Source organism: Taudactylus pleione, unplaced genomic scaffold, assembly GCF_031769625.1.
Source record: "Taudactylus pleione unplaced genomic scaffold, aTauple2 ptg000015l, whole genome shotgun sequence".
NCBI lineage: Eukaryota > Metazoa > Chordata > Amphibia > Anura > Myobatrachidae > Taudactylus > Taudactylus pleione.
Window position 1 is genome coordinate 19,409,407 of NW_028284417.1, and position 15,918 is coordinate 19,425,324.

General features: G+C 41.8%; 1 protein-coding gene across 2 annotated transcripts in view; it reads left to right on the forward strand.

Moving 5' to 3' along the window:
• RNGTT (RNA guanylyltransferase and 5'-phosphatase) overlaps window positions 1-15,918 on the forward strand; it is a 337,387-nt gene that overhangs the window by 72,385 nt on the left and 249,084 nt on the right. For both annotated transcript variants that reach the window (XM_088470650.1, XM_088470640.1), the window contains exons 9-10: window positions 12,080-12,215; window positions 15,496-15,567. In XM_088470650.1, coding sequence (XP_088326776.1) covers window positions 12,080-12,215; window positions 15,496-15,567 — 208 coding nt within the window. The remainder of the gene's footprint in view (window positions 1-12,079; window positions 12,216-15,495; window positions 15,568-15,918) is intronic.

Consider the following 15,918-nt stretch of genomic DNA (forward strand, 5'->3'; position numbering starts at 1 on the left):
TAAGTGCTTCTATGTACAACCTACTTTTTCAAAGCTAAAAATAATGAACAATGTTCTCTGTTGGTTTTATCCAGATATATTGTCTTGTACCAGGTTAACCTTTTTTTTGCTTGTCTCTTTTTGTGCATATGCTCACTGACGCCATAATCTTTGTTTTAAACGTATTATTGCTAGATCAATAGGAGTGAGCTGCTTATTTTTTGCCGTGGCATCCATCAGTGTGTAGTCTTTGCCTTCATTTCTTGAATGCAGCCTCCTCTTATTAGGAAACTGCACTCCTTGCCTCATACCGGTTATTTGTGACAATTGTCTCATAAGTTTCATATTCTTTTTTGTGTTGTGTTCTCTGTAGGAAAGTAAATGTCAAAATATTGTCCATTTTTATGTTCCAAGTATAGATATATTTCTGTGAGAAATGGTTTTGCTAGTTTACAAGAATTTGCATTTTGGTGCAAAATATAAAAATGACTAAACGACAGCTGCCAGTCAGTTAGTTTTTGTGTCTAGTTCAGTGCTAATTTTGCACCTGTAATGCACTGCTAACAAATGAGTGCTAATGAGATTGTGTATACAGGAGGCAACTATTAGTGGTTCTGTTCTGCTCCCTCTATTGTCCCTCTCCCCTAGACAATGAATGATGAATGAAATTGCTTCTATATGCCGTAACAAAGATGAGTGGCATAGGTAGAAATAGAATTTTTAGCACTAACAGGGGCGTAGAGAGACCGTCCGGGCCCTGGTGAAGGGTGTGTGGCCTAACTGTGGGAGGCGTGGCCATGCCCCCTTAGGATTTTTAAAATGCTTTTTGTAGCACCGCTGGGAAGGGGGACGTTGTGAGCCCCTCAGCCCAGCACAAAGCCAGGGGGGCGCGATAACCAGAAGAACAGGGGTGCTTCATATTGTCTGTTCAAACAGCATATTTTTCTTATGGTTCTCTATCCCTTAATACATTGTAAAGCTGTTAGATGATATATTATGTTTTTCCTACCCTTCCTCCCTGTCTTTCCCTATCTTTCCCTATCTTTAAACAAATTATAAAAACAAAGTACCCAGATGCAGAATAATATATAATAGAATTAAATAATGTAATATTAACACAGCTCCTAGTTTAGTAAACTGTATAACTATAGTACTAAAAACAAGCCCAAAAATATATATATGGTCATTAAATAACCACCTATAGGAGCACAGATATAATAATGAAATGCTTATAAATCAAAACATATTAAAATTAATTGCTAGAAAACTAACAATAACAATCAGTTATATAAGCATATAAAACTATATAAGAAGCAATGACAAGAATCCGTAAATCTGATTGAACAATAAATTGTACAGCAATACCAGCATATAATCCAGTGTTCATTTTGGCACCCTGTATGTAATCAGTGAGGAGGGCATATTTTAGATGTGATGTATCACTATAGCTACTCTAGCTGTAGCGATACGTCGCGTATAAAAATTTTCCCTTCAAAATTAGAATATGCCCTCCTCACTGATTATGTGCAGGGTGCTAGAATGAACACTATATCAGAATGAAGTGGTTGTAGATTACTGGATGTTTTGTGATAATATAGTCCATATTCTTGTAGGAAATACTCAGTAATAATTCATATCCAATTGAGGTAGCTTAAGATCTCAGAATAGAGCGGTGTTGTAAAATTTATCCAGTGGGAGTTATGTATTACCAATTGTCATGCACAATATTCTGTGACACTATCAGAATGGAAAGAATATCTTATTCCAGAAATTTAAACACTGAAATGCCTAGTATCCTGTAGGACCCCCTCTAGCCCGGCGAAGTGCAGAAACGCGACATGGCATCAATTCCGCAAGTGGACAGAAGAGCTCTGGAAAAGTGTTGCCCCCTGCTGTCTGGATAGCTTCCCACAGCTCCCTGATATTTGTAGATGCAGGATCTTGGGTGCGAATGGACTTCTCCACCACGTCCCATAAATGCTTAACTGGGTTCATATCAGGGGAATCGGCAGCCCGACAGGAGCAGAGTGCGACGCAGCGGAAGCCCGACAGCGCTGGAAATCCCGATCGTGGATAGGTAAGTATCCACTAACCTAAACCCCCTAACCCTCCTTAGGGGTGCCTAACCCTAACTTCCCCCCCCAAGTGCCTAACCCTAATCCCCCCTCTTAAATGCCTAACCCTGACCACTCCCTTCCCCGCTGCCTAAACCAAAGTCCCCCGGGGGGGTGCCTAACCCTAAGTCACCCCCGGGGGTGCCTAACCCTCCCTCCCCCTAGCCTAACCCTCCCGGGGGGGTGCCTAACCCTGCGGCTGTCCGCTCGTGGCGCCCGGCATCACTACGATCGTGATGCCGGGCGCCAGTCTCCCGGCGTCGGGGAAATGCTGGCGTCTGCATCTAGACGCCCGGCATTTCACCCTTGCCGGGATAAGACAGTCGGGAAGCCGGCTGCCGGTATATAGGCAGTCGGCTTCCCGATTGCTTCCCATATCAGGCAAACGTGGTGGCCACACCATTCATTAGGGCTCTCCAGAATGCTACTTGAACCAATTCTGGACAACTTGGGACAGATGACCCACTGCATTATCCTGCTGTAATATTCCATTGTTTTGTGGTTACATGAAGACCATGAAGGCTGCAAATGGTCATTAAGCAATGCAACGTAGCGGTTAACGATCAATAACGTGTTCAAGCTAACCAGTGGACCCAACCCATGCCACATGAATACACCCCATACCATTGTGGAACCACCACCTGCCTGCGCTGTGCCTTGTTGACAACTGGGGTCCATGGTCTCATGGGATCTGCATCAAACCTGAACCCTACCATCAGCCTGAAACAACTGGAGCCGCAACTCATCGGACCACGCCACATTTTGCGAGTCTTCCATGGTCTACTTGGTGACGTTACGAGCCCAGGTGAGGCCTGCGTCGTTGTGGTGTTAACAGGGGCACTGTGGTGGGTCATCTGCTCCCATATTCCATGGAGAACGCTGCACTGACCTGCTGGATATGCGTCTGGTAACTGCTGCATTGAATGTGAATATGATTTGAGCCAGTGTCGCTTGCCTGTTACCACGGACAATTTTGGGCAAACGCTGGTAGTCACAATCATTAAACACCCGTTTTCAACCCCTGCTCAGTACACAGTGGATGCTAATGCCTTCCATGAGGTATTCCCAGTACACACGTGACACCGTAGATTGAGAAATGTTGAATGCCTGCATAACTTAGGAAATGGAATATCCCATCTGTCGGGCACCTATTATCATGACCTGTTCAAACTGTACTAATTCACATCACCTTGCTAGGAGTAGCCTAGCCGGTGTTCAAACCGACGATAAGTCAGATAACAACTGATGCACGTCTGGAAATTTCCAAGATGTCACAATTTGGTGATGCCACCTACCATTACCTTTACATACTGCTATCCCATGACTGTTGGCACTTCAGTGTAGTTCCACAATTTATCAATAGGAGTGTCACAGTAGTGGCAGGACCTAATTGAATTTAAACATCTGAATGAAGTATGCTGCTATTGTTGTGTGCAAATAAACAGCCCCAACCTGATGATATCTATTTATCTTCTACCCACAGCTGAGGATCCGCTGCTAGTTGCACTCTAAATAGGTATAGTGATGATACTCTGTAATGCTGGTGAAGGTGAGCCGCTGCAGGTGCGATCAGGAACCAGTCTTTATAATCTTCTAGTGCCAACTGTGGGCTCTGTGGAGACCTCAATCTCAATAGAGTATTGCTGTATAGTTTATGGTTTAATCAGATTTATTGATTCTTTTCAATGCTTTTTATGTAGTTTTATACGCCTATATAATTGTTATTGTTGCCTATTCTAGTTTTCTAGCAATTAATACATTTTATTTTGATATATAAGCATATCATTATTATTTAATATATGCACTCCTATTGGTGCTAAATTAATAACCATTTACTTTTTTACACTAATTAGTTTAGGTAGTTTTTTTTGTTCTGTAGTTCAGTGGGTTATGGCAACACACCATTCTAATGCTGCAAACTGAGGATAGGTCGGCTGACATGGGCACACCCTTTATCTTTACAGAGACAGACCTCTTGCAATAATTACATTGCAACTGAGTAGCCATTGGCCATAGCAGCCGGTGTGAGGCGGGGTTCCCGTCGACTAGGGAAGACCGGGATCCGCAGCTGAAGAGTGCTGCTGCGGCGGCTCATAACCTCATTTTCACAATTTCAAACATGAGGGTAAAGCATCATTGTAAAGCAGACATTTTTATGTCGGCATCCCAGGTTCCCACCTCACATTGACCCTTTTTTTGTTGTCGACATTTTGATTGTCGAAATGGCCACTATGTCCCTGTGAAAACTAAAAAGGAAAAAAAATGGACATTAACTATTCTAGACTGATAAAACAATACAAATACTTTTAACCTTTTCAATCAGGAGGACAAGTGGGTATCACTCCAGGGAATCAAATGGGGAAGGGGGACACATAAAAGTCCACCCTTTAATAGTTTGTCTCTGGGAGTCGTATGGGACGAGGCCTTTTGTTGTTTTGCAAAGGGTAATTAATGCCAGAGCAAGAACCACAATCTGTATTTGGTAATGATTAGAAAATAAAATATACACACTGGTTTTTTTTTTTTTTGGGGGGGGGGAATGTTAGGTTTAGGCAGCGTAGATGGGTTAGGTGTTTTTTTTTTGGGCGGGGGGGTTAGGTTTAGGCACTGGAGGGGTTTTAGAGAAAAAAAAATAAATTAGGTGAAGCAGCTACTTGCCAGACAATCATCTTTTAACAGCATTTTGTCGAGCTTCCAATTTCCGCTTTCCTCATGTAGTATCACACTCCTTCAATTGTCTGAGCCTTCGGCTTCCTGCTTGGGAGGAAATATCAATTTCTCATGACAAATAACATCTTAGATATTGCAGTACCCTTATGGGGCACATCCACTAGACAATCTACTCCCTGTCCAATCTCTAAACGATTTTCCTTTGATTTTTTCCCTTGAAATATTATCTTTCAGTCTGAACGATTTGCAAACTATCTTTAATATATCAAGTGAAATTGACCTGCATGTTCAGTCGACTGACGAGGCGATCAAACGACCAACGGGAGCGCACATCGTTGATCATTAATGACCAAACACTGCACGATTTTTAAACGATTGAACGATAACGATGTCGTTATCGTTCAATCGCCTGCTAAAATCGTGTAGTGGATGCCCCCCTTTAGTTAACACTACTAGAATCCCTTTTTGTAAAATATAATTTGGGTCGTGGTGGAGGAAAGGTATTGCTTACATTTTGCCATTTGCCCTTAATTTAACAATTTTTTATGCTTCTAAATAGTTGAAAAATCATATAAATATTATGGAGCATGGAGTTGTGCAATGGAGTGGTTCATATGCTGTTACAGTTAAGGATTATTGCCGCCTGTTGTTTGTATTTTGTATCCACCCTCTATTCTATTTGTATAATGATTCTGAAATGTCGTTTGGGACTCTTCTATAGTTGATTGAAGCTTTACTAAACAAGCCTTTGTTTTGTCTATGATCCTGCTTTATTTCTTAATTATTTTGTACTATCCACTGATTCAGACAATTGATGTGCAGATGCTGGCGATGCATACAAATTTAAACATTGTAATGAAAACTGAGCTCAGAATGGGATGTTCAGATAACTTGGAAACATTTTTTTTTTGAGTTGCAGCAATTATTGTGCTCTGTTTGCAGATGGGGAATTCTTCTCGGTCACTTAACATAATCGACCATCACTAAATAAGTGGTTTGCTCCACATAACAAATACATTGAATAGACAGAAATTGACATTTCAGAGAAAAATTTAGAAAATTGCAATCCTAAGAAATAGATATTTTTGATTGGAATTTTGCTCCAATGATCACATTGAAAACTTCAGCGTGATCTTCTATGTTAAATTGTAGACAAACTGTAATAGTTAGGACAGATTTGCTGGCATTTGCTGCTATCTATTTCTGAAGGCGGTAGAAACAGATAATAACAAAAAACTTGGCATAGAAAATTATAGGATGCTGTGAAAATGCTCAATGGATGGTTTAATTATAGACATTAAGTAAAGATTCTGAACTTGTTAATCATTATCAAAGGAAAAGGATTTAAAGTCGTCAATATATTGATGCAGTTTAGACTTATTCTGACTTAATCATTTTCAGTGTTCCTGGAGGAAAGCTATCAATAGCAACCAACATGTTTTTATTCATTCATTTTTTTCTGTGTTCAGAACCTTTTCTACTACAAGGCAGTAACCCTTTTTTTTTTTTTCTCTTCAGTTTTGTTATTCACTGCAACTAGACTCTTTTTATGCTTAGCATGGTCTCTCAGAGCCCGTCAGGCCCCTACATACTAGACCAGTGGTTCCCAAACTTTCTCAGTTCATGGCACCCTATTGACGAATAATTTTTTCATGGCATCCCTAGGCCAGTAAGTAGAGAAGACCTATAAACTGTCTAGCAATGGAATGTTTCCTTTCTTCCAAATCAATTGGCAGATTTATGAGTGATTTATGTGGAAGCCTGAAAGGTACCTGACAACTTTCCTAGAATGTAAAAAAAAAAACAGGTCGAGGCCTGATAGGTGGGTAATGAAACTTTGCCCACTTGACCCGATTCATAGTGTGCCACTTACTACCAGGCAGCACTGTAGCAGAACATGATTACTGGCAGCAGCAATGGGAAGTGTGATGGTCTCATGGAGCCAGTACACCGCAGCAGGCAGGGCGGCCACTTATTTGCAGCACTGGGGCAGAGGCGCCTCTCTCTCTCTCTCCCTCTCTCCCAGACGTGAGCACATCCCTGTGTGTGTGACTGTGCAGTGGCGGGAAGTTTCTGAACTACTTCGCAGTGCTCAAGCCCGACAGGGAGCTGTGTGTTATGAGGTGGTGTTAAGGGGTTGATCGCCCTGATTGTTCCCCCCCCCGGATCCATCCCTGGTGCCCGTGTGTACAGGCTATGGGCACAAGTATGCCACACAGTGCAGGTGTACATGGGGTGGGGTAGCGCAGGATCAGTGTACATGCGGTGAGAGAACAGATGTCAGTGTACATAGCATGGGGGCACAGATGGGCTGCACAATGGCAGCGTACACAGTGTGGGGGGGTACAGGTATGACTGCTAAATGTCAATGTAAACAGGGTGAAGGCACAAATGGGGCTGCACAGTGTCAGTATGCACCGGGTGGGGGCACTGGTGGGCTACACCCAGTGTTCTTCTTACCTGCTCTAGTTTGCAGACAGCTGCTGCACAGCAGGACTCCCACTGAAATCACTCCAGAGGTGAAGCTGGCACAGATTCTTTGTGCAGAGGGTTACAATAACATTATTCCAGTGCTCCTAACTCTATTGACCTCTGTGACCCCCATCAGCTGGCTGCCTGTACAAACTCTGGAGAACGCAGAGCAGCCTGATGACTGCCAGTGCTGGGGGTTGGAGAGGGGAGTACTGCAGTCTGCAAACTCTGTCCTGCAGAGATTTCATTACTCCACGGAGGGGGAAGACCACATCAGGGTCACAGGAGGAGAGGGACTTTAGCTTGGAATCGGGTCAGTCTCAGCTGTGCAGGGAGGAGGAGAATGGAGGAGCCAATGGCCGCATGCTGAATCTGCTGTGGCTAAAGCAGCTTGTGGCCAGTCTAATAACTTGCTGGCCCACCTAATTTGGGACCGGAATGGACCACCAGGCTGCAGCACAGTTTTGGAACCACTGCCGTAGCCAATCACGTCCCCTTGTCCAGTAGAATCCACAACACCTGTAAAAACAAAAAAAAGTACATACTTACCTATTCCTACCGTAGATCACGTCCTCTTTGTTCCATGCAGGCATCCACTGTCTTCTTAAAACAAAAAAACGAAAAGTACCCACCCACGAACTTAGTACCATCCGCTAAGGACGGTACTTCCCAAATGCCGGCTCAGCCGTCGTATTTCTCTATAGAAATGCCTGGGCTGAGCATTCATTGGCTGAGAGAGGTGAGCCTCCGCCTCTCTCAGCCAATGATCGATTCCCACCATTGACTTCAATGGTGAGAACCGCTAAGTAACCTTTAGTAACCTAGCAGTTCTCACCATCGAAGTAAATGGTAGGAACCGTTCATTGGCTGAGAGAGACAGATGCTCACCTTTCTCAGCTAATGAACAATGAAATGCAGTGGCTGAGCTGTCACTCGGGAAGTACCGACTGTGGATGCCTACATGGGCCGAAGAGGACGTATCCAGGGATTGTAGGTGAGTATGTGTGAGTGAGAGTGTAATAAAGTTATACTTTCATGGTGTATGTGTCTTGTCTTTATTTTAATATTTATTCTGCAAGTGAACTAGAGGTACCAGCGGGCCCTTAATGCCCTGCATACTGGTACATGTGGTTCTCCATGTACCAGCATGCGGGGGAGGCTTACTGAACCCTGTAGTTCTCCAGCAAAAAACAATATTAGTTCATCTATTTTTTTATACCACACTATACACAATCAACTCGACATCCATCAGTCAGCCTGGGGCTATCCCCAGCGCCCCTATCAGCCCAGGCCTGAGGTGCCCTGGTGAAGTGGTCACTACCTCCCCTGGCCTGGGCTAACTAGCTGTCAGCTGTAATGGTTTGGCTGAGGGACCCGGTGAAAGGGTTCCCCTGTCTTGTGGCATTACAGCCCTGCTAGACAGAGTCCGGTGCTGGTTATGGAAAATACAGGGGACCCCTACTCACTTTGTCTCCTGTATTTCCAAAACCAGGACCGGCTCGTTGAGCCCAGTGTTGGTTGTGCACCACGTCAATTTATTTTTTATTTTAACACTTTACAGGCCACAGATGCATGCACGGATCTCATGCATCTGTGTCTCATAGTACAGCCCCCTATTTAAATTTAGCAGAAAAGATGGCCATCAGGTGTTTTGACAAGCAAACAATATATCATTAACGATCTAACGATTTGGAAATCGTTAACGACGAACGATATATCGTTTGGTTGTTCGTAAAATTGCACAGTGTGTATGTACTATATAGATAGTCCAGTAGTTCCAGGGAGTTCAGGGGAATCGTTGACGACATTGCATGTTTAGCAAGTCGATTAATGTGTACCCAGCTTTAGTCTAGTACATGGTAGCACTTTGTACCTTGTAGCACTTAGTATACAGATTCAGAGACTCAGTCGCACACAGATATACAAGTTTTGCATATCAAATTAGCACAGTCTGCTGGTTTGTCCTAGTCACGTCGCTTTGTGACTTAGATGCATTTTTGGCAAAAAGACACACTGTGCTAGCAGAGTCTCACGGGACCTGGCGCGCCGAGGGGGGCTTTTTAGTGCGACTGCAGCAAAGATGTATAAAGACACATCTGTGTAGCCACACAAACCCGCGCAGTAGCGGAACTCTCAGGCTAATGGTATTGGCCTCTTGATGTTTCTACTCTCTTCTCAAACCAATTTACTCCCTCTCCTCAGTCATCACTGCCAACTCAATGCCCTCTGTCCCATTAACCCCCTCATCATCCTCCCTTCTACACAACTCGCCAACATCTACTCATTACATTCTTCATCTTGCCTCTCATCAAACAGCAGCCATCTTCTCCCCTACATAATCTAGATAACATAGAATGGCATATCCTAAGTCAAAAGCATTCTGAATGGGGGCATGTGAGTCACACTCTCCCTCCTCTCCCCTTCTCGCAAATGGCTTCCACCGCAGTTCAGTGGACAGCAGGGAGGACAGTAGTGGCTGTGGGAAAGGGGCGGGTTTTAGTTATCATAAATAACTCCCATATATACAGTCCTGATCCACCCATTCCACATTCATGTGGCAGGACTAAGTCATCTGTAGATCGGGCCAACACAAAATTGGTGCGATAAGAACACCATTAATTCTAGACAAATTATAGTGGTAGGCAATGTTAAAGCAACACGCAGAGAATGTCACAGTATATAAACTGGGGTGAGTGACATGGGAAGATAATGTGGGTACATGGCACCTGGTAGAATAGGGTTTTGATTATATGTTTTAATGTTCCTTAATATTGCCTTGTATGTGCTATATGTCAGCATACAGTATGAGACTGTGATGAACATAGTGTCAGAAAATTTGCTATGTGGTGGCATGTAAGAGAATATGCGGTATGTTAGCTATCTGGAGATATGTTGGTTGTATGGCTGTTACTAGACTATATGGAGGTATGTTGGTGACATGTCAGCCTTTGTGGAGGTATTTTTGGTATGTGCTGGCTCAAACACTATATGGAGTTATATTGGCTATGTGGTAAAATGGCATTCTATATACCAGGGGTTCCCAAACTCCGCCATTACAGTCTAGGTGTTAAGGATATTCAAGCATTAGTCCAGATGGTTAAATCACATTGACTGAGGTACCTAATTAAGTCACCTGTGCTGAAGCATAGATATTCTTAAAACGTGGACTGTAATGGCGGGGTTTGGGAACCTCTGCTATATAGAATGACATTTTACAAAAATTGCCAATATAACTCCATATAGTCTTTGACTCCAATTGACGATAAAGTTATGTAAGGGGCTATATGGAGGTATACAGGTTTTGCATATATTGACAGGTCACAGCATATATATTTAATTTGTTGTAGCATGTCCGGCATTATGGAGCTATGTTGGCATTTGTATGAACATATATTGGCTATGTGCTGAAATAAAGACTATATGGAGATATATCGGGCTATATGAAGAAACAGTCTGGCTTGATACAATTAATATTGCTCTAATCATGCCATGCTATAGTTTATAATTTTTGCTGTAGCCAGCATACGAAGCAGTCATAGATCTGTGCTAGAATACATTTTCTGCCAACCCATGCGTGTCAGGTGTATATTTTTCCAGAATAAAATGGGTTGTGTGGTTTAATGTTCACTATAATAGCATACTAATATAAAACTATGGTAACATGCATTGTTAATTAATGTTTGGGACTTTGCACTACATATATCATTATCGCTCTAATGGTATATTCGTTTCTGGTTTGAATTTAATCTAGAACTTTTAACTGATTTTGTAGCATCTGTGGTAAAATTATACAGTATTTGACACTGAATTGTATTACTCAATTGCCACAAAGTAACTGTAGGGGAAAAAGAGTTGAAAGTCTAAATGGTACATACACACGGTCAGATCTGTTAGATGAACGATTTACCAACGATCTGAACGATTGAACGATTTTTGCCTGTATTAAAATTAATGGAATTGTCCAAATCTGACTGCAAACACATCAGATGTCAGATATCGTTATCTGACAAACGGGAACGCGCATCGTTCATCATTCATCAGACAAACATGTCAGATATGTCAGATTTTCCTTCAGATATGAACGATTTTTAAAATCGTTATTGTACAGATCTGAAGGAAAATCTGACCGTGTGTATGTACATAAGAAGGTTATGTTGGTAAATATATATTTCTGTCTTGGTATAGGAATATTTTAATATATAATTTTTCACTATAGCAAGATGAATTGTACTGTATCAACTTTATTTGTATTTCAGATTTAGCAGATTTAAGACTTGAGCCAAATTTTCCTCTAAGCAAACCCAGTCAGGCCTAGAAGTAATGAGCGGGCTTTCACATACAGTATGTTAACACTTATAAGACAGAAAGGAATGGAATTTTGCTAAATAGAGAAAAAAAATAGACTTTCTAGATAATAGGAATATGCATATTATTATACATTAACTCAGGGGTTTTAATCCTTGAGTACCACCAACTGGTCATGTTTGGTGATTTCTTTAGTCATGCACAGATGAGTTAATCTATTTTGCTGGGTCAGTAGTTATACCTCCTGTTTACACAGACAAACTTGACCTGTTGGGGGTACTTGATGATAGTGGTTGAGAACCCCTGATATAAAATACATATTTTTGTAAGAAAATTACAAAAACCAAGTAAAATATTTGCAGTCGTATTTTTTTATTTTTAGTACAAAAGAGAAAATCTTTCGTAATATTTAACTTGAGTTACTATTTACACAAATGCATCTACTAACATTTGTATTTATCAGATTTACAGCGTACATGTTTCCAGAGCGCAGTTAGGTTAAATGTATAATTCCCTTGTTTCTGTCTCTGCTTTTTTAGGTACATGATGATGATAGATGGAAAAAATGAAGTATATATGATTGACAGAGACAACTCAGTATTTCATGTATCTAATCTTGAATTCCCATTTCGAAAAGACCTCCGAGTCCATTTGACCAATACTCTTCTAGATGGGGTAAGACCATGCACTGTGTAATGTGATGTAGCCACTTAAGGACAATAACCTCCAAACTAGATATGTGAACAAACTGGGGGGGTTGTCTCTGTCTGCATTCTGTCATATTTTCAGTCCTATTTGTACCTAGCCATAGAATGACATGCCGCATACCAAGTGATGCCACACATTTATCTTTTTATACGTTTGTCTAAGCAGGTAGTACAGTTCAGCAGCAGGAGACTTATCAGGTGCATAAGTTGTTTGAGTATACATAGTACTTGCAACCTTTATGTGATACTGTACCTATATTAACTAGACTTTTTTTTATGATTTATACTTATTTTCAAATTGTTCATGATTATATTTGTACTGCTATTTGAGACATTTTATACCTGTCCTGCAGGTTTTAATGAAAATGCTCATATTTATATTTGTAAGGTTTATTTCTACAATGTTTAGACATTGGAGGTCCATTCACAATTCACCAACGCAAAAATGACAGGTTTTACACAGATGCATGTAAACCAGAGAGCAAATCACAATGCACAGACCTTACCAAACGAATGTTAGTTACTGTAAGGGGTAAATTTAGTAAAGGGAGAGTTTTTAGAAGTGAGTTTTAAAAGTGATGTTGCCAATAGCAACCAATCAGATTCTACTTAACATTTAACTAGCACCTTCTAGAAGAGAATAGCTAGAATCTGGTTGCTATGGGCAACATCACTTTTAAAACTCACTTCTAAAATCTCACTTTAGTAAATTTACCCCATGTGTCTACAGATATTTGTTATTTGGTCAGCCAATCCTGTTTTTATACATTTGCTTCGCATATGATTTACCTGTTTTATGTGTCTTTAAATTTAAAGATAGCAATCTTTTTATTGCTCCAGCATGATGATGAACATTATATTAAGGTTACGACGAGGTAAAACAGAGACATTTAGCTGTGAGTTTTATGGAATCCATTGTTAAATGTCAGCTACTTGAATGATGCACAAGTCCAGCTACAAGAAGACAAATAGTAACTCTGGGATATGGATCTAAATGAGGCTTTGCAGGAAAGAGAGATGATCGGTCTTTGTCTTCTGACTGGCAATATGTGACTATTAAAGTTTGTTTCTGTGATATGTAAGCTTCTGTCGTAATATGGGTTTTGGAAATTAATATTTCTAATATAAGTTTATGACCTGTAGAAACTAGTTCATGCAGTGCTTTAAGTCACACCCCATATTCGGAATCTGTATGATATCCCGGCTGCTGCATGGTCGGGAGTTCGAATCCCGGCAGCGGCAGCCCAACAAAACAGCAGATCTCGGCAGCGGAAGCCCGACAGCGCTGGAAATCCCGATCGTGGTAAGGTAATTATCAACTAATCTAACCTAACCCTCCTTAGGGGTGCCTAACCCTAACCTCCCCCCCCCTGTGCCTAACCCTAACCCTAATCCACCCCCCTTCCCCGCTGCCTAAACCTAAGTCCCCCGGGGGGGTGCCTAACCCTCCCGGGGGATGTGCCTAACCCTAAGTCCCCCCTGGGTGCCCTAAACCTAACCCTCCCCCCCACGCGGCTGTCCGCTTGCGGCGCCCGGCATCCGCTCGATTGGGATGCCGGGCGCCTGTCTCCCGGCGTTGGGGAAATGAGCGGCGTCTAGATATACACGCCGCTCATTTATCCCACGTCGGGATAAAGCAGTCGGGAAGCCGATTACGGTAGCCGGCTTCCCGATTTGTATACCCCATATTCTTATACTGTGACAAAGAATTCTCTGGTCGTGTAATCTCCTAGAGTAATTGTAGGCAACCTGTATCCGTTTGATCTGTTCAGCTATACAGTGTGCATGCTGTACCAGCTTACCTTTTAATGACCTACTGTATTTGCAGTTTACTCTGTCTGAGCGCATAAGCCACTTTTACCAGATATCACTTTAATTCATCATGAACTTTTCTTTTTTTTTTTTTTTTTTAACTAATTCATCTGCCAATGATGTTAGTCAACTATTTTAACTGATATTAAAAAATAAATTATATATATATATATATATATATATATATATATATATATATTTTATATACACACCCACCCACCAAGCAGGCGGCACTCTGTTCAATAATGAAGGCTTCCACACAGGGGTGTCACCGACGTTTCAGAGCCACTTGAATACTCCATCATCAAGGTCAAACAACATAATACAAACAGACGCATATAAGTACTCGCACACCACCACGTGAGGTCTGGACCGCCCGGTATCTGGTCGCCCTGTCATGACGTCACATCACCTGACCACCATGCCGGCACCAACTGATGATGCGTCAGCCTCGGAGATCAGGGGAACGCCCATCAGTAGCGCCCCGGTTACCCGGACGACGCGCGGCTCGTGACCTGTGCATAAAAACAAATTGACACATTAAATCACTGTATTTGGGCTGACTGGTGTCAGACTCTTTTAGAAGGCACCTGAACTGTGTATTATATTTAATTGGGAGTGCCACCCTCTGGGGATATGTATGTATGTATATATATGTATATATATATGTGTGTGTGTATATATATATATATATATATATGTGTGTGTGTGTGTGTGTATATGTATATATATATATATATATATATATATATAAATAAAAAGAATGTTCCCATGTCTCAAGCGATAATCACACGAAGCATGCAGCTCGGACCAAGTGCCAGAATAGATGATTAGTGCGTAATAAGTTGTCCAGCCATTTGATGCAAAGGCTAAGCAGCCCGATCTCAGGAAGCCTCATTGAAGCTTGTTTCGGAAGAAGACTGCTCATCTGATCTAAAGGGCCCCATAAACGGTGCGATATGCACCGTGCGATGCGACGGGCGATCCGATGACCGACATATTGGGCGGTCCCTACAAACGGAGCGATCGAATGGCCAACCGCTCGATATGCAGGCACTCCCTTTCCCCACCCACCTAGCGCTGCATGGGATCGTACATCTCTCCCCCAGATCAACTGAACATGCAGAAATATCTGGAGGAGCAATGTACGATCCCACGGGAGCTTGCACTGGCTGATATCATACCCACACACGGGAACGATATATAGCAGCGATATCGTTCCAAACTGTCGGATCGGCTGCTATATCGCACCGTGTATGGGAGGCCTTTAGACCTGCTAACATGAACAATGTGCTGTAATATACCTGGGTGAATCCTTTTCCTATATATATATATATATGTATATGTATTGTTATCACAATCCTCTCACAGTTTGAGATGATAAAAAGTAAACTGAAGTGAGATGATCCTATTTTTTTCTCTTTTATCTTTGCAAGGAAATGATCATTGACAAAGTGAACGGGCAAGAGGTACCTCGATATTTGATATATGACATCATCAAATTTAGTGTAAGTATTCAGATTTTCCATCCTATTCCAAATTATTTTTATGGGGCAATGGGGATAGCTTATTTACTATAAAGACCTTTTGTTCTATTTGATTTTTATACCTGTTCTTCTGGGGGATGCAGGTACTGTTGAATTTATGCTTATTTGCATGGCCTTTGTAATGTCGATGCAATGCCAGAATCCTAACCAAGTGCTATCAGAAAGTCCACACCACAAGTCAAAGCAATCCCTTTACAAGCTCTGAACGATTAAATGTTATGCCAAAATAATTCATATGCCCCCCCCCCCCTCTTTTCCAAAATTAAAAAAAAAACAGTTGGACACAGTGTAAATAAGCTGTCTAAATTTGCC